General features: G+C 38.5%; 3 protein-coding genes and 1 long non-coding RNA gene across 8 annotated transcripts in view; 2 read left to right on the top strand and 2 right to left on the bottom strand.

Annotated features, from left to right (window-relative positions):
- Window positions 1-1,112: 1,112 nt before the first annotated feature.
- coq2 (coenzyme Q2 4-hydroxybenzoate polyprenyltransferase) lies at window positions 1,113-6,598 on the bottom strand. 2 transcript variants are annotated; one of them, XM_034872656.1, is made up of 8 exons: window positions 6,265-6,598; window positions 5,326-5,699; window positions 3,576-3,742; window positions 3,200-3,321; window positions 2,181-2,266; window positions 1,937-2,070; window positions 1,524-1,712; window positions 1,113-1,370 (listed from the first exon to the last, which is right to left on the bottom strand). In XM_034872656.1, the coding sequence occupies exons 2-8, from the start codon at window positions 5,651-5,653 to the stop codon at window positions 1,215-1,217; spliced, it is 1,182 nt and encodes a 393-aa protein (XP_034728547.1). In that variant the 5' UTR covers window positions 5,654-5,699; window positions 6,265-6,598; the 3' UTR covers window positions 1,113-1,214. The 2 variants fall into 2 exon arrangements, with proteins under 2 accessions (XP_034728547.1, XP_034728548.1); XM_034872657.1 differs by having other exon boundaries at window positions 5,326-5,677; window positions 6,352-6,364.
- A 661-nt stretch (window positions 6,599-7,259) lies between these two features.
- LOC117945253 (zinc finger protein 462-like) lies at window positions 7,260-20,672 on the top strand. Of its 3 annotated transcripts, XM_034872643.1 has the most exons (12): window positions 7,260-7,378; window positions 7,754-7,799; window positions 7,892-9,727; window positions 9,794-13,092; window positions 13,197-13,486; window positions 13,916-14,034; window positions 14,763-14,897; window positions 15,039-15,282; window positions 15,478-15,620; window positions 16,083-16,306; window positions 17,205-18,384; window positions 19,864-20,672. In XM_034872643.1, exons 1-12 carry the CDS (start codon window positions 7,304-7,306, stop codon window positions 20,004-20,006), a joined length of 7,734 nt encoding a protein of 2,577 aa, XP_034728534.1. In that variant the 5' UTR covers window positions 7,260-7,303; the 3' UTR covers window positions 20,007-20,672. The 3 variants fall into 3 exon arrangements, with proteins under 3 accessions (XP_034728534.1, XP_034728532.1, XP_034728535.1); XM_034872641.1 differs by having other exon boundaries at window positions 7,892-13,092; XM_034872644.1 differs by having other exon boundaries at window positions 7,277-7,382; window positions 7,892-13,092.
- The window catches only part of LOC117945263, a 32,109-nt gene continuing 24,456 nt past the window's right edge, over window positions 20,150-27,802 (bottom strand). The window contains exon 3 of the long non-coding RNA XR_004656761.1: window positions 20,150-20,162. This is a non-coding gene — a long non-coding RNA (uncharacterized LOC117945263). The remainder of the gene's footprint in view (window positions 20,163-27,802) is intronic.
- mfsd10 (major facilitator superfamily domain containing 10) lies at window positions 21,373-27,708 on the top strand. 2 transcript variants are annotated; one of them, XM_034872653.1, is made up of 13 exons: window positions 21,373-21,512; window positions 22,530-22,714; window positions 23,097-23,193; window positions 23,324-23,427; window positions 23,615-23,773; window positions 24,053-24,244; window positions 25,292-25,394; window positions 25,497-25,608; window positions 25,693-25,801; window positions 25,897-25,987; window positions 26,868-26,915; window positions 27,020-27,109; window positions 27,259-27,708. In XM_034872653.1, the coding sequence occupies exons 2-13, from the start codon at window positions 22,562-22,564 to the stop codon at window positions 27,360-27,362; spliced, it is 1,362 nt and encodes a 453-aa protein (XP_034728544.1). In that variant the 5' UTR covers window positions 21,373-21,512; window positions 22,530-22,561; the 3' UTR covers window positions 27,363-27,708. The 2 variants fall into 2 exon arrangements, with proteins under 2 accessions (XP_034728544.1, XP_034728545.1); XM_034872654.1 differs by having other exon boundaries at window positions 26,871-26,915.

A 27,802-nucleotide genomic window follows, 5' to 3' on the forward strand; every position in this document is an offset into this window, starting at 1 on the left:
GGTGGCAGTGAAATGAGAAGCTCAACCCCATGTTAGCGAATCAAAATCCCGAAAATAGCAACAGCAACAAATCACTTCCGCTCTCTTCTCTTCCTCGGCTGTCTGAACCTCTTAGACATAATCTGGGACAAATTGTCTGTTTGCGTCTAAACAAAGGGCAAGAACGAAGGGAAATGTCATTTTTCAAAATAACCATGTACGTGTAAACAGGGCCTAAGTGTCATGTGAGGGCAGCTCTAGCACAACTCACAAGCAATTTGCAGGTCTGTGCAGCTTTTAGCCGCTTTCATCACAAATTGTTTTCAGATTGTGCAATCTGCACATATACTGAATGAATGAGCGTGACTACTCCCAGAAAAAAACATTCATAACATATTTGGGAGTGGTTTTCATCAGCAGGCCAAGTATTCCCTAACTGCCTTGCATAAAAATAAACCAGGCAATGAAAACCCAGGTCTCTTTCTCAATATTTGGTGGATAAATCCTGTTCCTATGCTGTTTTGCTGCACCTTTTTCATATTTTAAAGATAGTTTTTGGGCATTTTTAGCCTTTTTTTTGACAGGACAGCTGAGGATATGAAAGGGGAGAAAGAGGGGGAATGACATGCAGCCAAGGGCCGCAGGTGGGAGCCGAACACTACGTCGAGATTTAAACCTCTATAAATGGACAGCCGCCCACCTTTTTCATATTTTTCTCTAGTTGTTATTGATGTTTTTATACTGATCTGCTATTGCTTTTTTTACCTTCTAAAGTGCCTTTGAGTACCTTTTAAAGCACTATAATGTATAATTATTATTGTTATAAAATGTAATTGAACAACCAGTAAATACTTCCTAAGGAGGCCATTGTTTGTCTTCTCCCTACTAGTAAAAATTGTTTAATTCAGCTTTGAGTTGTATTTAGTAACAACAACTCATTACAATTTCCCCAAGTATGCATGTTTATTGTGACTAATTATGTGTGTGTGTACAGTATGTACCCACTATAGGTCCACTTAGCAGCACTTGAACATATTTGTACGTACCAAGAGGTATTTTATTCAGCAATTTACAACAACATCAATCCAAAGTGATTTTTGACATCTGTAAAATATATTTTATGAGCAAAGAAATGTATCCAATAAATTTATTGTAAGGGTTAAAATCACACAGTGTATACTACTTTTTTTTGCTTGCTCATAGACCTTTGTTTAAATGGTGCAAAATTGTTTCACTTATCTCTCTGCTTCGTCATTCTGCAGCAAGGACTCTCTTCTTTCTTTCCACAAATTGCCAGCTACAATACCTAAAAATAACAACAGTCCAACATTTCGGTTTGAGACAAACTTCTTCCAGCAGTCCTCTGGTTTGTTTATGTCCAATGTGTAAATCTAAAAGAGGAGAGAAACATATCAAATTTACTTGGAAAACTCATGTTTGATGTCAAAGTTTGGTTAAGATAGTAACTAAGAAGACCTGTTATTGATTATAATGATTACCTATTTGGCAGAGAGCCTTTAATTGTAGAACACAGTGTTCCTCACCTGATGCGTTAGGTGAATGGCCACTGTGGACAGCACAGCATAGTAAGGGAGAGTCTGTTCAGCACTGATTCCAGCTACAACCAGTCCTGACATCATGGCCACTGTGAAGCCACTCAGCCAAAGTTTGGTTTGCTCCTGGAACCTTAGTGCAGTAGATTTGACTCCTACCTTGACGTCATCCTCCTTATCCTAGTTATCAAAGAAAGAACATGGGGAGCCCAGTCTCCAATCAATATTATCCAACTTTATGTAAGACATTAAGATTATGTTCTTCTCCAGAGTGACTGGAGTCAATAATCCGTGATAAAAATAGTGAACTTGAGTAAACTATTTCTTCAGTAAATGTGAGCGCCTGAGAATGTTCAAGTCAAAAATTGCTTTATAGGAAACATGAATAAGAATTTGTACTTCACCTGATGTGCATATATTGTGTCATATATCAGTGTCCACATAACTCCTGAAAAATACAGAGGGAGGCATATGGACCAATCACAGAAGCCTTTGACAGCGGACCAGCCGAGCAGTGCTCCCCAGTTGAAAGTGAGGCCTAAGCAGAAGGAACAAAAGAAACAATGGGAACATGAGATCAGCTTTAGCGTTGCTGATAGGGAAAGTGTCAGCTCTAGATACAGAACTCCACTGGAGAATCTTACATACCCAACACAACCTGTGGCCAATAGGTAATCCTCTTCATCAGCGGGTAGGAGATGACAAGACATAATGAAGCAGCGCCCAAAGCTATGCTGAGAAGAACATTATGAAAACTGTGAGCCTAACAGTGTCGAGCCATTAACAAACAACTTTGCATTTGGGTCATGTTTTGTCTGCATTTCTAGCAAATATTGCTGGCTCTTGTACTGTACGTCAACACACTCCATTTAACACATCTATATAAAGGCAGCTGGTGAATAGTTTGATCAATTGTTTTGAAAAGGTTATTAAGTCTGTTTTAAAACGAGAAGTAAGTGCCATTGAATGGGATTTTGCTCACTCTAATCAGTCCTCCTTTTCATAAAGGACATGAAAGTGGATGGAAGCAAAATCCACCGGTCTCCTTTTGTGCAAAAATATATTTAAAGGTTTATCTGAAACTGATATGAGGCTTCATATGTTAGACCCTTTGAGGTAGTATCTTTTAGGTTACATTCTTGTTTTTCTGGACAGGGATGGTAACAAAAATTAACTTTGACTGACTATAACTGACTATTACTTTAGAAGATGTCCACTTTCTTTGTCTTATTGACACTAAGATTTTTATATGTCTTTTGCAGAAAACTATGACTGTGATTTTTGGTCTCACATCACTTAAATTGAAAGTGCATTAAGAAGGGCCCCTTCATGGCCAGTATGAATAGAGAGAATAACTACAGCAAGCAAAATGTCTTTCAATGTTCATACGGGCACCTGATAATTGTTTTAAGACAGACTTGAAAAATGTGAAACAATCCTTCTAGTACCATTATTGCACTTATTTTTTTTGTTATGGGTGACTTCAGGGACTATTAAATTCTAATACATGGCAACATTACCTATGCTTTGACTATGGGATATCAAAAAATTAAGTCTGAATACAGTGTTGTCAAAACTACACACTTGCGTCTTTGCTCCATATCCACTGTTGTTCTTTTTAAACAATCACAATACAGATCTAATTAAAAAATGAGATCACTGGCTACCTGTAAAAGTTGAGACACAATAGAACCCCAAGTGACAGCGAAAGCTGCCCTCCTAGGAACACCAGTGCCTGCATCTGAGAAATCTCTCCTGATGCAATGGGTCGAGTGGCTGTCCTGGACACCTGCGCAAAATATTCATCACTTTCAAACAATGAGTTATCATCATTGGAATACATAAACGTCTTTCCTAGTAAGTACAAACAGCAGAAAATGAGTTGTCTAAGAAATAAATGGTATAGTTCAAAAAAATGGAGATGATAGGGCAAAGCATAAAATAAGAGCTAAAGCTGTATAAGCGTTATCATAATAAGTTTGATCAAAAGCCACCCGTTTCTCTCAGGTAATGTGTCAATGGCTTAATATTAGTTTAATATACCTTTTTGTCAAAGTCTTTATCCCACATGTCATTGATGGTGCAGCCTGCTCCTCTCATCAGCAGAGCACCTGTACCAAACAGGGTGAGCATGCCTAGATGAGGGAGACATCCAGGGTCGGCAGCCATGGCAATGCTCCATGAACAGGGGATGTAGAGCAGCCATGTCCCTACAACATACAAACCATAAGTCAAAAGAAACATTTAAAAGATTAGCATAGTGCTGCACAATTATTCAAATTCTAATTACTTTTTTGGCTTCCCACGATAAAATTTGCCTGATCGAGCGATATTTTTAAATGCATCATTTCATAGAACGCACCAGGTATTTTTGCAAAGCCAATCTACCGCTCCATAAACCTTCGTCTGATCATGGGACAGTCAGAGTTGTTCCCTACAACGCACAGCTTGGTTTCTAGATGTAGAGGATAGAGTAACGTGAGGAAAATTCCACAACAGATAGCAGTCGTCATACGTCGGTCACAAGGTTTACCAGTTTACTACTAAACACAACATTCTGTCCCATCTGTGTTGTTTTTTTTAGACAACAGCAGTGACCAATGCTAGTTAGTGTCTGTAAGCTCACAGGGCTCTAGGGCGCGAGTAATATTTTTCCTATGTCGCACCGGTGCACCTAATGTCCTCGCATCCGCTGCCTCTCCACAAACTAAGCAATGCTGTTTCTATTGCAATCCCCCTCTCTCCCTAGCTCTTTTTATCAGTTATTGTTGAAAACAAGTGAAGGAGCTTTCTCAGAGATACATTTAAAATATATATATATATATATATATATATATCCTGCGCTATTTATTTCAGATAGCTGATTTTCATTTACATTTGGTGAAGCTGAATGTCTATACAACATACAACTTCAACACAAGAAGAATGTAGCATAATATGGATGTGAAGGCAGTTATAAATAGCCTATGTGACAATAAAATTTGTTTTGGTTAAAACCAACAAATACTCCTGATAATTAATCATGATCTAAATATTTATGAAAATAATCATGATAACCATTTTTGCCATAATTGTGCAGCCCTAGATTAGCATCTGAAAGTCTAAGCAGGAAAATGTGACTTATGTTAAGGACACCTGAAACAAAACATTTAACTCACACAGTTTTTGTTTTGTTTCAGATTTTTACACATATCATTATATTGCCATGCATTTTTCCATTGACATTATCGTTGTTTTGCTTATGTTATTTTTCTCGCAATTGCTATTGTTGTGCCATCCACATTAACTTGTACAGCACGTTGGTCAACTCCAGTTGCAGTGGTGGCATGGAAGGTAGAGTTGTTGTGTATACTAATTAGAAGGTTGATGATTCGATCTTAGCCCCTACCGTCTACAAGTTTCTTTGGGCAAGATACTAAACCCCAAAGTTTGTGTTCAAACTTTTAATAATACTAGCAGTGTTATTCTATATTGGACCTTGAAGTGGACATTTAGTTTTTATGTATTTTAGTATTTTTTCAAGGTTAACCATACATTTTTTGTTTAACTCAACACTGCAGAACTAGAGAGATAGATCTGTTAAATTTAGTTAAGTTGATTTGCACAGTAATGCCCAGACCATCACACTTTAGGTTTAGACAAAATTATAGTCTATTTATTATAATATAAGTAGGTATGCATTAATATGGTATTTTGATGCCGATACAAATATCTTTATTAGCAAATATCAACTTTAATCTTAAAAAACATACACAGCAAATACATGGTTTAATTTAAAAATGAATATACCAACCAATAGGCTTGTCTAGCCTCATCAATCGCAGGTATAGCTGGACAGGCGCTGGTGCTGAATTCACAATTGCAGCAGCTGATAAACTGAACAATCTTCTCCCATATTGCTGTGTTTGGTGTAGTCTCAGGGGCGGGAAGATAGCACTCTGGCTGTAGAACACTCTTCCCAACACACTGGGATCTGAGCGGAGACTCACTTCTCTTGTGCTCCCTCCTTCCGTTTGAAGGAAGCTGTTAGACTGGGAGTAAAGACGGGGGTAAGAAACTCCATGGTGAATCCTCCTCAGGACATTCAGAGTTAACCTGCTGGTCAGCTTGACTGAGAGCATGGTGTTTCTCTGAGGTCAGATTATCTTTTTCCCATCATGTCATGCCCTGGAGACAAATAAACACACACACACAGGTTTGTCAATGGCTTTTCACAGAGGACAACTTTTCTGTTGCCACAAGCATTTCTTTTGTGATAGAGTGAATGCGCTTCACGAGGAAAGGGAAACGGAAACGTGTCAGAGAGTTGTGTTCCTTTTAGCGGTTTGTGTGCGTGTAACTGCAGCATAAGTATATAGTTTGTTATTTAATATTAATTATTACATATTACGTATACGTATTAAATATGCGCCAACAAAGAAGGCAAATTCCTTGTATGTGTTACTTGCCAATAAATCCCTTTCTTTTTCTGAACAGTCTGTATGTTACATTGCCAGTTGTAATTTTGGCAGTTATAGTAGTAACTGGTAAGTAGTTCAAATCATACTTTAAAAAGACACACACTATTACTGCCATGCATTTTATTCAGTATTTAAAATGAATATTAGCCACAATCAGTGTCTACTGCTAACTCTAGCTTATTAAGCGGTAGCACTAGCTATCAAACGATTCGGTTCAACGCTAAAGTGTCTTAAACCCAATATAGTGTAAGGTAACGGTGAAACAAACTTACACTTTAGCTTACAGTAGATAAAATGCAAATTTCAAGGGAAACAAACAACTACATAGCTAGCTATGGAGTCCTCACACTATGGGTCACTACTACACAGATGAATGCCACGGCCGTTTTGCTAAATGCTGTTAGTTCTTCGCTGCTGTGCTGTTTTGGTCCGCCGTTCATTGCTCCGGAGGAAACAACGTCAGTACACGGAACCGATGACTGTGGCAAACATTATAGATCGAAGATAACAAGGGCACAATGATATATAGCTATGACTTCTTTTCAAGTTAGAAACTTCCATAGTCCTCCAAAATCTTCTGTTGTCAATATACTAACGTTACGCTACATGTTATCAATTGTTTTGCTAACAAATTGGTGCACATGCTTACCACTAGGGGTGCTGTAATCAACAAAGTTGCAAACATTTATTATTTGATACTTTTGTTTAGCCTACATTATGTTGCATGAAACAATATGAAACATATAGGACATGTCACAAGTTGATAGGATATTTAAAAGGAGATACCAGGCAAGCCAATATTTTTATAATTATTTATTTATTCAGGCAACGTAATTCAACAAGTACTTCCGGTCAAATGTGTCTGTGATTTCACAATAAAGGCACGATTGTTTGGTGTTTTAACATGAGATGCACCAAAAGTGAAACAATAAAATTGAGTTCAATATTAAAAATAAAACCACCCTTTGTGTAAAATTTTAAATAAATTAACATCAAAACAGATTATTTTACACTTTATTTATCTAAGATTTGCACATATACATGCCGTGTCTATGGAATTGAATGGCTGGTAAATTTACTTACTGTTAGTTGTTAATTAATCATTAGTAATATTAGTCTTTTCTATGGAATTAAGTGAAGTTGAATCAGCTTCTTTTTTTTTATTTTCTTTTTTTGCCCAGCTCCAACACTGACATTTATTGTGAAGGTTATGGGATTTCTGACGGAAGTGAAGTTAATCCATTGAAGTTTTTTTGTCGAAGCGGAAGCACAAGCCAGAGAGAGTTGTAATCGCGGGAAAAATGGCGGAACATGGTGGTTTCTTCACGTTATCATTACCAGCGATACAAAACGTTGCATTTTAAGCCTCATCCATTGTCTGCATGCGTGAGTAAGTTATATTATCTGTGTGCATAGATTATTTTAGTAAGTTGTATTTGTCCAGTTTTTCCTTCAAATTTGTTGTTGAAAGAGTTCGAGTCAATTTTATCTGTAAAGGGACTGGACTCGCAACATTACGTCTCCTTCCTTTCCTGTTGAGCATTCCTGACCGAGGTCCTTACTTGTTTCTACTGCCATTGCAGTACTGCTGATCAGTTTTTCCTAATGCGTTAGAAGCGCGTAGTGGATCTCTTATCAATGATATTAAAAATCCCTGTTAAGCCTCGACAGAGCACTTAACTTTAACACTGTAATAATCAAATATATGTTACTGTTTTTTTACCTTGAGAAATGCAGTGAATAATACTTTCCATTCTGTAGGTGTGTCACAGCTCTGGTTTCAGAGAGGAATGCAAGATGCCAAAAGGTATTTATCCCAGTCAATTTTCTGATAATGTTTCAATGTAGTGCATGAAATCAAGTTGAGTATTTAACATGATCTCTTATATTCACCCTTAGATTTGATGAACGTTGCCACCTCTGGCCCCATGACACAGAATGACGTTCTCACTCAACAGTCTGAAATCAAGTCTTTCAGGTGTAGTCACTGTCCACTACTCTTCAAATCTAAGGTCTACCTTTTTGAACACCTCCACCAGGTGCATGGCTTTGACGTAGATTCTGTTCTCCAAGATGCTGACTTAAAATACCCGTGGTCTAACAAAGCCAACACTGGAAACCTTTGCAACAGTTCAGGACATAATTTTGAATGCCAGCACTGTGGTTTTACAGATTGTAGCCTGGACACTTTAAACGAACATGAGAAAAACTGCAAAAAAAATGTTGAAGATCAGAACGTAATAGGAAAACAAATTATTTCTGAAAACCCAGAGACCGACAAAAATGTCATTTCGTCAAACCAACACAGTGAAACTGCAGGACCAAAAGAGATTTCCTCCATTTTTTCAGTTATGTCTACCTCAAAATCTAAATGCACACTTAACTCCTCAAAAGATCTGAAAACATACAAGAGGCCCTTGCAAACCATTACCAAGTACTTTGCAGCAGCATCTGGATCACATGGGAAGTTAGCCGATGACACAAAGCTTCTAGACAGCACCAAAGGAACCATACTTTTGCAAGAATCTCCCTCAAGCCCCAGCCCAAACAGTAGCGGTGTCTTTAAAGTCACTGCCAAACACAACATGATTGACACTGGTGTTTCTCATCGGTTCTTGCTCAATGATCACTTGTTGAATTCTGACAGAAGATCACCAAAGCCCAAGGAACAATTCATTGAAACAGTTCCTGACAATGTTGTCAAAAGGACCAACAAGGAAAGCTCAAAACCTCCTCCTGCTAAAAAAGCAAAGTCAGTCAAAAATGAGACCAAGCTCCCAGAGGACGCAAACGCAAGAAAACAACAATTGTCAAGCAACCCAGAGTTTTTATTTGAAGTTAGCGAAGATGAAGGAGAAAACAAGCTTTGCCCTGTCAATGGAAACACGGAAAGCGCAAAGGTTTATTTTTGTAAGCACTGTGACTACAGTGATATGGAAATCCCATGCGTGTCTACCCATTATCAGAACAAACACCCTTATGTAAGATTTAACGCTGCTTACATTCAGGATCAAAGGGATGAGAGTGCTACCTTTCGTTGTCTGCAGTGTCCAGTTGAGTTTGTAAGTGTAGCTTTCCTAAAGAGACACTACACTGAAAATCATCCAGAGGCCCTAAATGTATTCACACTACTATCACATGAACTTAGTTTGGTTTTCAAATGTTTTGTTTGTACGTTTACCACCAAAGTATTAAAGGCTTTGAAAGAACATTATAAGGAAAATCATCCAACGCATAAAGTGGATAATTCCTTGATGTACTGCAGATATTCGGTGACTGGATGCCAAAAGGGATCATCTCAGTCGAATATGTGTGACAAACGACCCAGTCCAGAAAGGCAAGGAGGTATTTCTCCTGAGAGGGCCTGCACACCATGTAAGGAAATCCAAAATGCACCCTCACCCCAACATCCCACCTCCCCGGGAGCAAACGTGGCCTTGTATCATTGCAATAACTGCAATTTTAGTCATAAGTCAGTTGTTGTCATGCACGTCCACTACCAAAAAAAACACCCAGGTGAAAAAGTCACAATAGACAATATCAAACAGTCATCTTGTGTCACATCACATAGAACATCCCAGATTATGGCAGTCAACTCTCCAAACTCTGTGAAAATAACAGAAAAATCTGCACCTCAAACGAACAACTCAGACTTTTTTAAGAAAACAAAAGAAAAAGGTGAGCTTTCACAGTGGAAGCAAACAACAGAAGCCTCTAAGACTCATTCAGAGTCTCCTACAACTAAGAGAGTGGAATGTGCAACAAAACAAAAAAATAACATAGAAACAGAAACAGAGACTCCTAAAACTAAGAAAGTGGAATCTGCAAAAGAGCAAAGTAAAAAGAAGAAGTTGCCTACCAAACACAATAGGCAAGTATCTGCTAGAATGGACAGTTTATTATGCAGTTCAACGGATAAATTGTTTTACTGTCAGTTTTGCAGTTATTCAAGTACCAAAATCAAAAGTGTTATTGGTCATCATAATGCAAAACATTCTATGCATGCACTAACAAGTATTAAAGAGATCTTACTGTATAGTGCTGAGGTGGAGAAAAAGAATCTTAAAAATGAAGCTGAGGCCTCAGCAAGTACTACGTCTTCTGATTCTAAAACTAATAAACATGATGTATATAGTCAAAAAGAGCTTCAACATGAAGAGGATAAGGCAGCGAATGCTTTGGTGATGAAGTGTAATGATTATGCATGTGCAGAAAATTTGTTTTACTGCCAAAAGTGCAACTACGGGAATCCAGCTGTAATTGGAGTAGTGAGCCATCAAAACCAAGTTCACAGAGACCTTCCTTACAACAGGGAAAGTATTATTGAACATACAGCTTTGATTCGTGATGAAATTGAAGAATCTAAAACTCAACCGAAGGAGTTGTCTTTTTCTACTCGTCTACCTCTTCCTCTTATGAATGAGGGCGATGAAGATATGCTTTTCTGCCACTTTTGCAACTATAGACAGAGGACTATGGACTACTTATTGCGGCATTACAGCAAAAAACATCGAGGATTTGTGGTTAACGCCGAACAAGTCCGTCAGTATACCTCTATGGTTCATGAGAAGACCCAGAAAGTGCACGTACATACAACTGGAAAAAAACTAAACTTCAACCATACATCCCTATGGGGAAAGGAAAAAGAAAAAACAAAGAAGCATGGCAAATCCTTCTCAGCATCCCCCTCAGTGACAGCCTCACAAACACAGAGGATCCTTCAGTGCTATAGATGCCCATACCGCACTCCATATGTAAATGTTTTAAAGAGGCATATATGGAAAACCCACAAGGCAAATCGCTCAGTCACAGATGTTTTAAGAATGTGTTTCAAACAAGGAACTTTAAAGGCAGGGTATCACTGTGACACATGTGCTTTTTCTCACAAAGAGGCAGGAGCCGTCTATAAACACTATCAGGCACAACACCCAGGACGTAGACCGAGCCTTGAGTATGTGAATACTCGGTTGTACGTCGGCTCTGATACAGGTCCTCGTGAAACGAAGAAACCTCAAATAAAACTAACCGATGGAATTAGTGATAGTGATGGCACTGACGGCAGCTTGTCATCTGAAAGATTTGGACAAAATGAAACCAAGACACATTCGTGCAGAGCATGTTCATTTAAAGGTAGCTCAATGTCAGCCATCGTACGCCACTACCATGCTGTTCATCCGTGGTCTGTGAAAGAAGACGGCTCTGTCCTGAATGTCATCAAGAAGAAGAGACCGAGTGCAAACAGGCAGGTGGAAGACCACAATGGTATGCCAGGCTCATCTGAATCCTACCAAGAGCCTCTGGAATTTGACATGTCATCTGGTTCTCCTAAAGCAGCAGTGTCCTCTGCAATGCTCTGGTGCCCTTTCTGTCCTGCAAAGTTTCAGAACCAGCATGGTCTTAACGTCCACTTTGGAATTAAACACCATGAAGCTGTAACTGAAAATGGAGAACAACAGCAAGAGCAGGTCCAAGCATGCATGCATGTCTTTAAGTGTCCACATTGTACCTACATAAATACCCGTCATCAAGGAATTCTCACTCACTGCCAGATGAAGCATCCCGCCCTCGCATCCAGGGCGGACAGTCATCACGTGGGTGAAGCGCATTTAAACAACTCAGGTGACTGTTTGAAAATGAATAGCGCTGGTGACAATTTGAGACTTGGTGGCTACATGTGTGAAACTTGCCCACTAATCTGTGCAACGCAGGAGAAGCTGAACAAGCACTGCAAGAAGGACCATAGTGAGACTGTGGCAAAAACTGTTCCTAACACACTGAAACCAGCGCACAAACCATCGGCTCTGAGCACAATGAAACAACATAAGACCCTAAGCAAAAGGGGATCAGTATCGCAGGCTTCCTTTTTAAGGAAGAATATATATGCAGCAGTTATGTGCCAGCACTGCTCTTATAAGTGCACCACACAAATTGCGCTTGGTAAACACCTGCAGGTTCACCACAAGAATGTATCTGTTTCAATGGTTAAGGATGGTGTATACAAGTGTGTCCTGTGTTATAAATACTATTTTAAGAAAAAACGACTTGGAAGCCATTATGTTAAGAAACATGGAAAGGACAGCTTCTTGAAATATTATGCACCAGTATACAAGCAAGCCCATGAGAGGCAAACAAAAAACAATAGTGAGACATGTCAATCTAACACAACAGTGGAAAACAAAAGATTACTAGTCTACAAGTGTCCAAGTTGTCCCTATATTAACGCAAGCTACCATGGCATACTCACTCACTGCCAGATGAGGCATCCAGACGTCATAGCCAGGGCAGATCAACTTCAAACAGATGAAATACTTATAGCCAACATGGTTAAGTGTTCAATTGGAAAAGCTTCTAATGAACGAGGTTACACGTGTAAAATGTGTCCACTAATTTATGCATCATTGAAGAAACTCAAAATCCACTGTGACAGGGACCATGATCAGGCTCAGGCAGCAGCTCCGGAACATTCAGCTGACATTGAAACTGAGAAACAACCTGATCACAGCTGTCAGGGCTCAGCATTGGAGGCTTTAAAAAGCAAAACCTCAGCAGTGAGCGCCACAGAAATCATAGTCGGAAACCAGTTGGGCACTCCAGACCCGCTTTCAGTACAGAACAAGCAAACGCTGTACAAGTGTCACATTTGTACCTATAAAGGATTCTACCGCAGATACCTGCAAAGTCACTACAAAAAGGCTCACAGATTGGACCCATTTACTATTTACAATCTGCTCGAGAAGTACAACAAACGAAAACAATGCAGTCCCAGCAAACTGCCTGAAACTGAATCTGAGGAAAGTGCACCCATCAAATGCAGGAAGTGTCCAGAGTTGATGTTTGACTCTTCCAGCCTTCTTGCTGCCCACTACAGTATTGTTCACAGCTCAGATAGCATATTGGACTTCACTGTGTTATCACAAGGACTAAGGAAGAGTAGTACAGGTCTTTACAGGTGTATCCACTGCAACAAACAAATGAATGGAATCCGAAAGCTGTGGTATCACCTGGATTGCCACAGAGAGAGTGAGATAAGGAGGACTAAGGCTGCAAAGACAACAGCATCACTTGTCACTATGACAGCACCAGAGACCAAATTCATCAAAGTAAGTTGACTCTGCTAATAGTTTTTTAACAAAAGTTCACTCTTTTGATAATGTTCTACATGGCTTAGCTACTTTGTTGACTATTTCTGTGTTTCATATTCCAGGACTGTGGGCAAGATGAACTTCTCACGTTTGAAAATGTGGAGGAACTGGCCAAGTGGAATGCGACACAAGCCGAGACCTTAACTTTGCCAACAAGTCCTCTGTCGTCACTTTCAAAACCCACTGATGTAGAGCAACCACGGCTGGAATCGAGAGAAGTCAAGCACGCTTGCAAACTGTGTAGACGGACATTCAAGTCCCTGAAAGGTTTGCGTTTGCATGAGCGCAGCCATGCAGCCGTGGCAGCCATCCAGAAGCTGAACAATCTGCCTACCTCAGTATTAAAGCACAAGTAAGAAGAAACATTTTGGGGTTTAAGTTAGGTATTAGGGCCAAAAGAAAAATGATGAGTCAGCCAGCATTTAGCGGTGGCAAAAATGTTGTCCCTCATTGCTCAGTACTGTTCTTTACAATGCACACCATTGAAAATAAAACTCCCAAATTTATGTAAACAACTTTTATAATTGCTATTTGGGCTTGCACGTGCATTAATGAGAGCTCTTTGTGTGGCTTCCTTTACCCCCATTAAATAGCTTTACGTAGCTAATTGATACTTTATTAAAGATACTTTTACAGTATTATTAGTACAATTAGGTATTTAGTTAAACATACATTACGCAATTTGATGTCCTTTTTGTCCAGAACCATCAATTTGTATTTGGTTAGTAATGAGCTAACTGTGATCTTGCTGAATGTTTTGTTTTTGTCATAATCTCAACAGCATCAACAAGTACGTCCTGTACAAAGCTGGGACTTTAAAGCCTTTCCGGTGTAGCTTCTGTTCCTATCGGACAGCCGTCATGGGCCTTTGGAGGAGTCATTTTATGAGAACACATCAAGGTAAGTAACTTGTATGTAACACACTATTACCTAACATTCAATAAATTGGTGATAATATGTTACTATATTGCATTGTTTAACTGCTGACACATCTGATCACCAATTATATATTCATCTGTCAGCAATACAAGGACATCCTGGCATACATGGTGTTTTTAAAATTAGCTGTTCTTGGTATACACTTCACCAATATTCTATCATTCAGGGTAAGCTGCCTTTTAGAAACACTTCTAAGACAGTTCAACTGACCACTAAGTACATCCTCCAAAATGACCACACAGTGGAGCCATGCTGCTCTTAAACACTAAACATTGTAATCCTTTTTTGAAGGTAGGATTTATTGCAGGCATGTTGTATTGCGCGAGATTGATTTTAGCCAGGTGGCTCTAATAAACTGTCACGCAAGTGTAGATTGAATCACCCAGGCATTATTTCTGCTCACTGATTTTGATCAGGAGGATTTCCTAATACCGACATCCAGCCAAATCTTGTTAAATATCGGCTGTTGCAGTCATAATGTTCTCCCACCTGGAATGGTTTTCTTTTTGGAAGAACTGCCAGCATAAATAACAAGTTGTTGGTATTACGTATTCTCTGTTGTGTCAAATATAATGCTTTACCCAAGTTTTGGAATTTACCAGACAGTGTAGCCCTTTAAGCCCTTGTATTATGATATTGCAAGTTGTTCTGTCTTTCCTCCCATGTTTGAACTATTGCTGAATTCTCAGATGTGATTTCGGATCATGATGAGACTGACAACCAAGATGACGAGAGTACTCAGAGGGCCGACAAGGAGTTCTTCAGCTCATCAGAGGATTTAAACAATTGGCCTGAACCTGATGAAGAACCTGAAATAACTGAAAGCAAGTCATCCCTATTATCCCCTATAAATTGTTATATATTTAACTGTCAAAATATATATTTAATACACACTTTTGCAATAAGGGCTAAACAGTGAATTATACTTATTTTAAACAAATGTGTAATTGATTGTACTTTGACAGAATCGCTGTACTTGGAGCCCCCAGATGTGCAGCGACAGTTGAACCACTATAACATGGTGGCACAGGCTGATACCTCGTCTCAATCAAATATGCTAGAAACCAAGTTACCTGACAGCAGACTTCTTCGATGTGAGTTATGCAATTTCAGTACTGGATACCTGTCTAGTATGCGACGGCACTACCTAAATCGCCATGGAAAGAAGATCCTCAGGTGTAAGGACTGCGACTTTTTCACAGGTTTAAGGTAACTTACCATTATTATTATGCAAACAGTATTTTTCTCCACAAAAAACAGGAATATTTTTCAATACAGGAACTACTGTATATGTTTTTTTTTTCCTACTTTTGACAAACTTTTAATTAACCAACCTAGTATTGTTATGCATTATGCAAAAATTGTCTCCAAACACTTGCCACTTGTTTCTCTTGTCTTTATTAGGAAAACCCTGGAAATGCACATGGAGACAGGTCACTCTACATGCCAGTCAGAACCCACTCAACAGAAGGACCTCCGCTGCCCTTTCTGCCTCTACCAGACCAAGAACAAGAATAACATGATTGATCACATCGTTTTGCATCGCGGTAGGTACTCGACAAGATTCGTTGTTCCCCACCCACTTATATTCTCATATCTCCCACTATGTTTTTTTAATTTAATTTTAATTTTGTTTATTAGTCCCCAATGGGGAAATTACTGCACTACACTCTGTGTACACACTTTTTGTTAGTACTCACACACAGGCCTGAAATACACACACATGCTCAGGACCTATACATGCACTATACATGGAGAGATGTCAGAGTGAGTGGGCTGCCAACTGAACCAGCGCCCTGAGCGGTCGGGGGGTACGATGCCTTGCTCAAGGGCACCTGGCAGTGCCCAGGAAGTGAACTGGCATCTCTCCAGCCACCAATCCACGCTCCCAACTTTTTGGGTCCATACAGGGATTTTAACCAGTGACCCTCCGGTTCCCAACCCAACTCCCTATGGACTGAGCTACTGCCACTATGTTCAGTGTTTTTGTTTTGATTTTTTTTTTTCAGAGGAACGTGTTGTGCCAATAGAGGTGCGTCGCTCGAAGCTGTCACGTTACCTTCAAGGCATCGTTTTTCGTTGTCACAAATGCACTTTTACAAGCGGAAGTGCTGACAACCTACGTTTGCACATGACGAGGCATGATGACATCAAACCCTACAAATGTCGGCTGTGCTACTTCGACTGCACTCGGCTGAGCGACTTGGAGGCACACCTGAGTGATAAGCATCAGGTAAGGATTTGGTACTAAACCCCTCTATGCATTACTGAAATTCCTTTTGTATTTGACAGAATTGTAAATTATCCACTTTCAATGTACTTGAATTTGGAAAAAGTAAAGGGAATCACAGACACCTTTATTTCACACTTCAGTAGCCATTATAAAAATGCATTTTAGAGAACAAAGTATTGCTGGGGTTGACACCGGAGCCCCTATTCAACCACACACAAGTTGTTGCCGCTGCAAGGTTTGTGTCTGCATATCCAGCATAGCAAATCTTTTCCAGTCAATTTTATTTAACTGGCCTAATAGCACAAATATTCCAAAAGGACTTCACAATCTGCACTACATATGCCACCCTCTGCCCTTAGACCCTAAAATTGAATGAGGAAAACTCCAAAAAGAAACTTTAAAGGGAAATAAAATATGAAACCTCAGGAAGAACAACTGTGGAGGGATCTACTCGTGGATTTGGTATAGAGACCACAATGGTTCCTGTTTATCTGAAAGCACTAACATCAGAGCAGGGACTAGTGGTGGTTTGTCTGGTTGAAGCACACGTTCCTGATTTTAAAGGTCCCATGGCATGAAAATTTCATTTTGAGGTTTTTTAACATAAATATGCGTTCCCCCAGCCTGCCTATGGTCCGACAGTGTCTAGGAATGGCGATAGGTGTAAACCTAGCCCTGGGTATCCTGCTCTGCCTTTGAGAAAATGAAAGCTCAGATTGGCCGATCTGTAACCTTCAGATACAGTATTAGGGGACCACTAAGGTATATATAAAAGCATCCAAAGAGCACCATGTCATGGGACCCTTAAGGAAATGGTTCCATGGCCCATGGAAACCTTTTCTGCACTTAAAATGGGCAGTATGGGTTATTTTACATTTGTTGCTTCTCTTTTGTGCAGGTTGTGAGGAATCATGAGCTTGTGGGTCAGGTCAGCCTTGAACAACTACAAGCAAGGGTTGATAGGATGCCGGTAGAGGAAGATTCGCCTAACTTGGAGCACCACTACAATGTCAGTGAGGATGTAGAAACCGAAGAGTTTGTCACCGATTGTGATGAAGTTCCCCATGAGACACAAGCTCAGAACCCGGCAGAACATAACACAAGGGAGAAAATTACACTACAGAGCAAGAAAGCATATCCAAAGAAAGGCCAGGACAAAAGAAAAGAAGAAAGCCCTGCCACGACTTCTGTGTTTGACCTTCAGTATGAAAACACAAAACCAAATACTTCGGTCCAAGAGCGGCATGAGCAAGAACCACAAGAACAATTTGTTGTGGTCTTACCAGCACAACCAGATATTGAGGACAACAGCATAACGTTCACACGACAAAAGGTGGAGGCAGCTGGGGAAAGCTCACCAACATTTGGTAAAATAACTGAAAAGGTACAGGCCTACAAGCTACATGATAATAACCTTGAGCATAAAATGTTGAACATCGAGGCAAGGGTAGAAGACGATATACTTCGTAATATCCAACTGCTGGATGAGGATGCTAACATCAACATCACACACAAGAAGGCAGATCGAGATAGAACAGTTAAGACAGAGGACATCGAGACTGAGGTTCTAGGTAATGTTCGAAATGAGATGATATTACTGGACAAAAAGGGCAGCATCACTTTGGCCCACAACCCAAAAAATCATGTTGGTACGGAGGTAATTTCAGCCTTTGTAAAGAAAGAACATATACAGGCAAATAACAGCAGGGCGCAAGAAAGTTTTACAGTTAAAAGGCATTTGCCAACCCCTCTGCCCACCTGTGAACTACATATGTTATGGCATAAGGAGAGCTTAGGTGTCTCTTTAACAAACTGCAAAAAAGAACAACTACACAATCTGATAGTCAGTAAGGAGGTCAGAGACCCCAATCAAGAAATGCCTGTGCTTGAGAATGAGTATCTCAAAGAAGAAATGCAGCCTCATGCTTGTAGCAAAATGGAAGATTTGATTGATCATCTAAAGCAACATACGGACAAAGAAGATGAGAGGATCACTGAAGACGATGAGAACAGATGCCCAAATCAGAAACATGAGGGTGACGTGATGAAGGAAGCTGCAAATTCACATGTGCCCAAAGGTAAGATACTAAATTGATCCCAATTAGGCTAAATAAGTGCACAGCAGAAGGCAACAGGTCAAACACACCCACCCAGTGTTTCCGCCTGCCCTCCAGTGATGTCTTGACACAATGTTCAAAATGAACCACACAAAATTACAGTACTTAGAGCCCAATATGATGTCATAAGATTGTTGGTTTTGTCCGCCCAACAGTCCAAAGCTATTTTGTTTACAATTATGTTAAAAAGAGAAAACCATCAAATCACAGTGGAAGAGCAGGAACAATTCAGTAGTGTTTTTGTTGTTGTTGCTTGGATAGTGACTGAAACATGGAATTGATTATCAAAATAGTTGCAAAATGATTTTCTGTTGGCATCAACTCCCGAGAAAAGAAGCACTTCAGGCATGTTTGCTCCTGGTATCGATGAACATACTGTCCAACATACCAGACCAACTTCTTACATCTGTGTGGCGCGTCTAGTGTGTGATATAAGTTATTTGACATGCCTTAAATGATAGAATCTAATTGTATGTAGTATCTTTACACATATAAAACAAAAGACTGCATTCCTGCATACAGTAAACGCACGTCAGTCAGGTCATTAATTTCAATTGATTTCTAGTTTCTTTATTTTTAAGAAAGGGGAACACTTATAGAAGAAGTCAAACTATATGGCTTTTCCTGTGGCCGATGCCGATCTTTAAAAATCAGGGTAAGCCAATAAATGCTGCGGATTTATTTTGGCTGGTACGCGCTTGTTTTTAAACCTCCATTTGAAAGATAAAATGTAACACTAATAATGAAGATACACAAAATGTATCAACAGAAACATTTATTGAACACTTCACCAATCTGCACTTGTATACTTAAATTCAAAATGTATAATGTAAAAACATAGTGTAGAAAGTAAAAAAATAAAGTAAGAAAATAAACTTTTCAATGAAAAAATAGTTTAGTACACTTACTGTGGCAGCATTAAACTTCTGAGAACACAAATCTCCAAACTTTCATAAATAAAATAAATTAACAATTTTAACAATAGCAGTGCTGCACACAGCCACCAGCAGCATTTCTTTGTTTAGTTCTGAAGAAAGTGTAGAACACGTGAACAGAAAGAATCAAAGGGCCGCAGGTAGCAGTCTAACCCTGGCCCGCTGCGTTGAGGAGTAAACCTCTACATATGGGCTCTACCAACTGAGCTATCTGGGCACCCGGTTATTTTAATTTTTGGCATCAAAACTTTATTTCACAGTGACATCACCATATAGAAAGCACGAAGGACCAAATCCCCATTTTGATCAATGCCAGTATTTTTTTCTCCATTTGGTATTGTGGTAAATTGAATACGTTTGAGGTGTTTAACTGTCAAGCGCCAAAAACAAGCAGTTTGAAGATGTCATCTTTGCCTCCTAGAAATTGTAATTGCCATTTCTCAATATTACGTGAAAATGATCCGACTAAATGATTGAGCCTGAATTAATTTCTCTTGTTCTCCAGGTGCACTCACAGTCACGGATGGAGCTGGTGAAGACCTGTGCCCAGCAACCATTGAAGACGAGCGGTTTACCTGTGAGCTTTGTGGACGAAACCTCATTAACAACTCTGAACTGCAGCGTCACATCATGCGACATGGCATATAATGTTTTTCTTTATGTTGTGGATGGATTTTTGGTGTGGGGTGGGAAGCTAGATTTGACTTTTTAATAAACAGTCCTCTTCTCTCCAACTCTGTACTCTGTAAATCTGGAAAACCTGGTTACAAACATTTTTCATGTTTTGTAGATTTTAAACTTTTTCTAATAAAACGTTTTTATTGTGCAGCTGCTATATGTAGGATTTAATTTGTTGTGTTCAGCAAGTAAGCAAGTACAACTTTAGAGGCAAGACGGTTGATCTTATTTAGATTTGGTCTTGTTTAAAGATCATGTATGTTCATTGATAACTAATGCAAAGATCCTCTTTTTTTCTATTCCTGTTTTGTGGAAGGATATGTTAATACTGTAAAACATGCAAAGAACTTAACAATTATTATATGTATGTTATATACATACATATGTATAAACTAACAAGCCCTAAACCAACCTCAAAACCACTGTACTGGAAATACGTCTGCTGCCTTCAGGTACTGTTGGGTATTTGATAACAAATTGTGTACTTTGCCAGTGAGCAAGTAAACCGTTTCACTAGTACAAAAATAAAGGCATTTGTTTATTATTCCATGTAAAATAATAAACCGTTTCCTTTTATCTTTTTTTTTAAATATATAATTTACTTTCATTGTAAATAAACTGAAAGTGTGATTGATAGAATGTGCCTTTTCCTTTGATCATTCTGCTGATGAGACAGTTAAACTGTATTTCACAGTGAGAAACCGCAAAGAACACAACATATCTTATCACAATGTTAAATAAGTCATCGCTACTGTAGAACTAATACTTTTATTGTATCAGAACTTTTTCTGTTTAGTTTTACTATTAAAAGCTGTAAGATTGAAGTTTTTATTTAAGAATGTCTGATGTATCATAGCAACCCACGTGTAGCAACACTAGACAGTTTTTACATTTTCTAGTCAACTTTGTAGATCTATGTTTGCAGTATAACAAAATGGGTACCTGTTGTGACATCCTTGAAAAAAAAAGAAGCTGTATTTCAGTACACAAAATTGGAACTATACAAACTGAAAATTGTGTGAGTACAGTATTTCAGGTTTGTTATTCTATTTCTGCAACTTCCAATGTTAATGCTCAATAAAACGTTTAAAAAAATAAATAAAATAAAAAGCCTGGCTGGGGTTAACCCAAACTGATCATTTACATAGGATGTTTCCCAAGGTTTGGAAAGGAAATGCTTGCTATCTGACCAAATTATGAAACAACGGTCTTAGAGCTCAGGTTACAGATGGGTTCAACCATAGAGACTTTAACAATCAGGCAAATAGGCAAGGGAGGTGATGCACGAGTGGATTCGCCAAATACGAGTTTACGAAGATCACCTGAAGGCAGCATTTTCGTCTGTACACGCTGATGGTTACGACACATCTTGTCATCCAAATGTAAGAGGACACCGCTTCCTGGTGTGGACGTATTTATAATAATGGACAGATGAGAAAGAGAGAGAGAGAGAAAAAGTAGACCTGCTCGAGCCAGGTAAGTCCTCGTTGTGATCGGTTCTCATGTATTTAACCTAGTCTGCGGACATAGTGTGTAGAAGGTGTTCAAATATTTCTGTTCGCTTAGTTAGACACAGTGTCCAAGAAGAGGTGATGCTGCTGAGAAGTGTTCAGTATCGCTGGAAATGTATAGCCTTCTCTTTAACTTGTAGGAAATTTGTTTTATCTATTAACAGTTTACTGAGAAGTTCACACACGCATGGACCAACCTTGATCAGAGCATTTGTACAGTTGTTCCTTCCTCCTTGTGCTACACCTTTTCTCTCTCTTTCCTGATGACTTATAAAAAGATAAAGAGACTGTACTTGATCGCAACTCCACCGGCATACCTTTACATTACTTTTGTAAACTACTCATGTTTTGTATTAAGATCTACTCATCCAACTGCAGATTAATAACACTGGATGTAGTATTGCTTTTTTAACATATCCTAGGATTTGTTATATTTTTCTAGAAAGTAACTTGAGAGACATGTAACTGGAAACTCATAGGAAGTTTACTGGAAAGAACTACATAATACAATACAGTAATTATAGAGAAAATTAAGACACTTCCAGTTAATTCCAATATATAACCTGCAGTGCACAATAGGCCATTTGAACACATCTAGCATACAATTCGACATATATGGAGAAAAAAGTTTCTTATGGGAAGATAGAATATTGTGTACAAATGCTAAAATACAAAAACTCCAATACAGTCAGAATGATGTCCTTAAATGTCATAATAAAATAAATTTGTTTGTAACAAATGTTCCAAAATTTGTTCCAGGAAACTTGCAAGGAAATAATTTGATAAATTACAGACCTCTTACATGTACCTGTTTGTTAGAATTTTGGTATTTCCCCAAGGGTTTACTTGTTTCTGTTCTTTGAGATTAGAAGTCAGGCTTTTTGGCATGTTTAATACACTGTAAATATAATGTTCTATTATAGTGTTTCCATGTCAGTGCTGCTCTTCTAACAAATACTGTGTGTGTTTTATTAACGAGCAGAAACAGAAAAGACACAGTATTCAGTCTCAGGAATGTCAGCTGTAAACAAATATGCAGAGGATGGCAGCACCTTTTCGTCGAAGGTCATCAACATTGTGTTTATCACGCTGCTGTTGGACCTGCTCGGATTTACACTGATTCTACCTCTGCTGCCTTCGATTTTGGACCATTATGCGCAAACAGGGGTTAGTTTTTGTTTTGTTTTTTTAAGATGATTCAATCAGCCTTACTTCCTCAATTGAGTTACATTGTACATCAGTTTCACCACTGGAACCAGTGTTTAGTTACAGTTTCCAACAGTAAAAACAGATTTTACCGTGTAAAAAAGAAAAAATCAATGGTGTGTTTTGAACAGATGATGTGCAGAATTTGGTGCTCTGTTGAACAAAGGAGGCTTTGTGTGAGGAATCTGTTCATAAAAACCACAACCAACTCATGAGCGATTGGTTTATCAGTCATTGTCTGTGTGTGATTCTGCTTGCTGACTCATGCTGAATGGACCTCTTCACTAGTGCTTGTGTTGTCCTGTATGATGTTACATTTTCAGTGTTTTGTCTTGTTGGATAGGATGGCGTATATCAGTCTCTGCAGAGTGTTGTCGACTGGTTCCGGGAGGCCGTGGGGATTCCAATGGAAAAGAAATACAACAGTGTTCTGTTTGGAGGTACAGTAGCCAACACTGGATAAATTTCAGATTTAATATAGCATATATGGAACTCTACTTATCGGGAAAATATGACCAATGAAAATGTTATTAATGCAAAGAAACTAAATTCATTATTTTCTTCTTTCAGGTCTGATCGGGTCACTGTTTTCTCTGTTGCAGTTCCTATCTTCACCTGTAACTGGGGCTCTGTCAGACCACTATGGCAGGCGGCCCTTGCTCATTCTTACCACAGTAAGGAAAATGCTATATTACACCACTTTTTCATGACTTTAAAATGTAAACCTCAGTATCCTTTTACATTGGAAGCCACTAGAGTCATTCACTTGGGACAGTTACTACTCCACTTGTGTAAAAATTCCTGCTGCTTTGACCATCAGCCCTGTTTCATTCAGGTCTAATTGGATGCCTTGTGTTCCAGTTAGGGCTGATGTCATCCTATGCGGTCTGGGCTGTTTCCCAGAGTTTCAGCATGTTCCTTTTGTTTCGAGTAATTGGGGGCATTTGTAAGGGCAACGTCAGCCTCTGCACTGCTGTCATGGCAGACTTGCCTTGCCCAAAAGCACGGAACAGAGGAATGGTAGGCACAGAATTTGTTTTCAACAGGAAATGTGTTGTTGAAATGTGTCATCTAAAAACACCATAATGTGATTGGATGTATGCTTGATCTTTCACTAATGTTATAAAATAATATAATATGTGTTCTAACAGGCTCTGCTAGTATCTTTTATTAGGGCTCCGACTATCTAATTTCTTTGTTGTACACAGTGTTGCCGGTCACCCAGTTAAAAGGCTTTGTAATTGTAAATCACACGAGATAAGATTTTAAAAAATCAAACTTTAATTTTATCATCACCAGGCTATGATCGGCATTGCCTTCTCCCTGGGCTTCACTGTGGGACCTTTGATGGGTGCCTATTTTGCCCTCAGCTCCAGAACAACAGGAAATGTCTTCTACCAAACTCCAGCTCTGCTTGCCTTGGCCTTCAGTGCTGCTGATCTGCTCTTTATTTGGGCCATGATGCCAGAGACACTCACAAAGGATGTCAAGGTAGGTTATGGAAACATTCACACTGCCAACTGACGAACTGAATCACATACAGTTTTACTTAAGTGTCAGACATTTTTGTGATGCATGTTGTGCGGAGAAGTTTGAGACAACTCTTATTTATGTACCTTGTTGTTTGTGCCTTGTTGCTGAAATGTGCTAAACAAATAAAGCTGCCTTGCCTTACCTTAACTGTACAGTAAATGTGAAGCTATCTAGTTTAGCTAGCTTAGCTTAGCTTAGCATAAAGGCTGGAAACGCGGGGAAATACTTTGCCTGGTTCATAGAACGGGCCTACTAGCAACTCTAAAGCTCACTAATAAACATTGTTTGTTTAATAAACTTTTTTACAAAAACAACACATTAGTTATGTGCCATACTACTTCTTGGTTGCTTGCAGTAACTTCTTGACAAGAGTCCAGGAAGTAATTAATAATTACACCTTTGACGACCAGAAGCTGGGTGGAGCTATGCTGGGAATTACCTCACCAACCCTTATGTGCTTAGCACAATAACAGGGTACACTTCCCTGCCCTAACAAGGAATATAAAGCTAAGAGAAGAGTAAGGGAGTTGTCAATCAAGTCTGTACATACCCATACAGAAGAGGTCTATCAGGAAACACAAGTGAAAACACCAGTTTGATTGGACTTTTGGCGTATGGGAGCTTCAAAACCTAATATAAATATGTTTATTGAAAAAAGTCTCATGTACATAGTACATGTACAGTATATACAGATTTGTATACAATTAACTATTTTTTATTCTACTTAATTTTTATTCCATTCTGTTCTGATTTAAATATTTGCATATGTCATATATATATATATATATATATATATATATATATATATATATATATATATATATATATATATATATATATATATATATATATATATATATATATATATATGTATATGTGTGTATTGTGAAGGGGCTATAACTTACATTTTTAAAACATCATCACCATCGTGGCTATGGTTTGTTTTCCTTAATAGCTTATTTTTCTCTTTGACAGATATAAATGCATTTTCTTGTTTTATCCTAGGCTTCATCTTCAGAGTTTGGGGACTCCAGGGACCTTTTGAACCCAATATCTTTGTTCCATTTTTCAGCTCTTACCAGGACAAAAGATCCACCTCCAAAAGAGAGTGGGTACTGCGCATACTGTATTACACCCATTTGACTCATTTACATAAAGCATGAAATAACTTTGGCCCACTGATAGATAGACGGTGAAAATGTCTTTCCAGGAATGCAGAAGCTTCGAGCGTTGGGCTTGGTTTATTTCTGCTATCTCTTCCTGTTCTCTGGTCTGGAGTTTACGCTGAGTTTTCTGACTCATCAACGCTTCCAATTTACAAGGTATGACCTCAAAGATAAAGCTGTGTGCTCTATCAGTTACAGTTACAACGCTGTGATTTTTTACAAACAATTTTCTATTACTAGTATGCAGCAGGGAAAGATGTTCTTCTTCATTGGTGTCATCATGGCTTCAATCCAGGGGGGATACGCTCGCAGAATCAAACCTGGGCAGCATATCCGGGCTGTTCAAGTGGTAGGAGTGCCTTCTGTTTACACGACAGAAACATGTACCATAAAATATTCTTGATCTTAAACTTCTCTAACTAAATATGTTTCTCTTTTTCTTAGGCAATAAAATTATTAATCCCAGCGTTTTTTCTCATCGGGCTCTCGTGGAACATAACAATGCTTTACATTGGCTTGGCCCTATACTCATTTGGTGAGCTCATTTTAATATTGAATGTCATGTTAAGACAAGATAAACCTTTTACTGTACCCGGGAATGTGCAAAATAAGTGACAAATATTTAAGAAACAATGACATAATGCATATGAGTACAGTTAAAACAGGAAATTGAGATTTACAAAAAGGCCAGTAAAAATGATAATACCAAATCACATAGCAAAGACTTTGCAAGTACACCATCAAAATGTGATTTGTATAATTAGTATCCACCCTGGGAATAGGATCCTACAAATCTTGTTTTACAAATACCCCCTTCATGAACCATGGGGAACTCCCAAAGCTGATGCATACGAGTCCATTAGAGTTAAACAAAACAATAAAACAATAAATGGTTAAACTACGTAGTGCTTGTGCTGAAAATGGTACTTTACTTTTATACCAAACATTTTTAAAATATTCTAAATGAATACCAATACATTTCATTACTTTTTAAAACATAAATAAATTGTAAAATAATGATAGTTGTGGAGAAACATGTGTGACTGAAGCAGAAAATCTGGTAAATATTAGAAGAACCAGTAAAGAGTAAATCAAAATGAGATAAAATAAAAAAAATTGTATCCATAAGGTGTACATAGACTAAAATAGCCAAAGACAAAATAGCAAAATTTGGTATTTGTTTTATTATGTATGTGTTAAATACTCTATGCAGCCAGTTTGGCAGCCATAGCTTAGCGTAAGATACTTTCTGGTTAAATAAAGGTTAAATACAACTTTAAAAAACACTCCCTATTCACACAATTTGTATGCAGCAGGATAATATCCACAAAATGTAAAACAGCATATTACTACATCTAAAGGATAATCGCAATGTAATCAGTGTTTAAATCTGTTGTCATTTATTTTTGTTACAGCAGCTGCAATTGTAGTTCCGTGCCTGTCAACGCTTGTTTCTGACCATGGTACACCTCTTTATTAATTCATATTTATGGAAACTCACAAAACATTTAGATTAGACTATAATGTGCAGACTGTTGCTGATTATCTGCTGTGGACGTTCTTCCAGGGTCGGCCAATCAGAAGGGCACAGTGATGGGGATACTGCGTAGTTTGGGCGCTCTGGCCAGAGCACTGGGACCAGTTGTGTCATCCTCTGGTAAGGAAGACAAATGGCAGTAATAGCACCAAATGCTGCCTATATCTTAAATGTGACATATGTTACAGACAGATGTACTGTGTGTGAATAATTATGCTTGGTAAAACACTCTCTTTGCAGTGTACTCATATTAACTGTTTTCTTCACAGTTTACTGGATAGCTGGAGCTCAGATCTGTTTTCTCCTCACATCAGCCTCTTTCATTATTCCTCTGGCTCTCCTGAGAACAGCCAGAAGGGTAAAGGAGGAGTGAGAGACATAAAGTATTGATAAAAGACTCTTGATTGCAGAGACATTTAAGAGTTTAAATGAATGTTATGATTTTTACATCTGTTGGGAGAACAAGCACTGCCTTCTTGCTTTGACACAAAGAAAAATAATGGGATGTACTGTATACTTTCTGCCCTGTTTGCCAAGGATTATCACACATTCATTGAACAAAATAATGCAAGAAGACGATGCACACAGCAAAACAAAGGGATGATACAGTACATATAGGAAATGAGCGGGCATGCCTTTTTAATGTGCCCATGTAGACCTGCGCATATTGTGAAATGTATGGGTTAGGGTGGGGAACAAATAAGATTTATACTTGTGAATTATATGTATCATTTTATAATGCGGTATTCTATGTAGCACTCAGATTTTCTATTGTACAAAGTAGCATATTTTCTTGTTAAAAAAGAATAAATG

The sequence above is a fragment of the Etheostoma cragini genome, chromosome 5 (assembly GCF_013103735.1).
Source record: "Etheostoma cragini isolate CJK2018 chromosome 5, CSU_Ecrag_1.0, whole genome shotgun sequence".
Lineage (NCBI taxonomy): Eukaryota > Metazoa > Chordata > Actinopteri > Perciformes > Percidae > Etheostoma > Etheostoma cragini.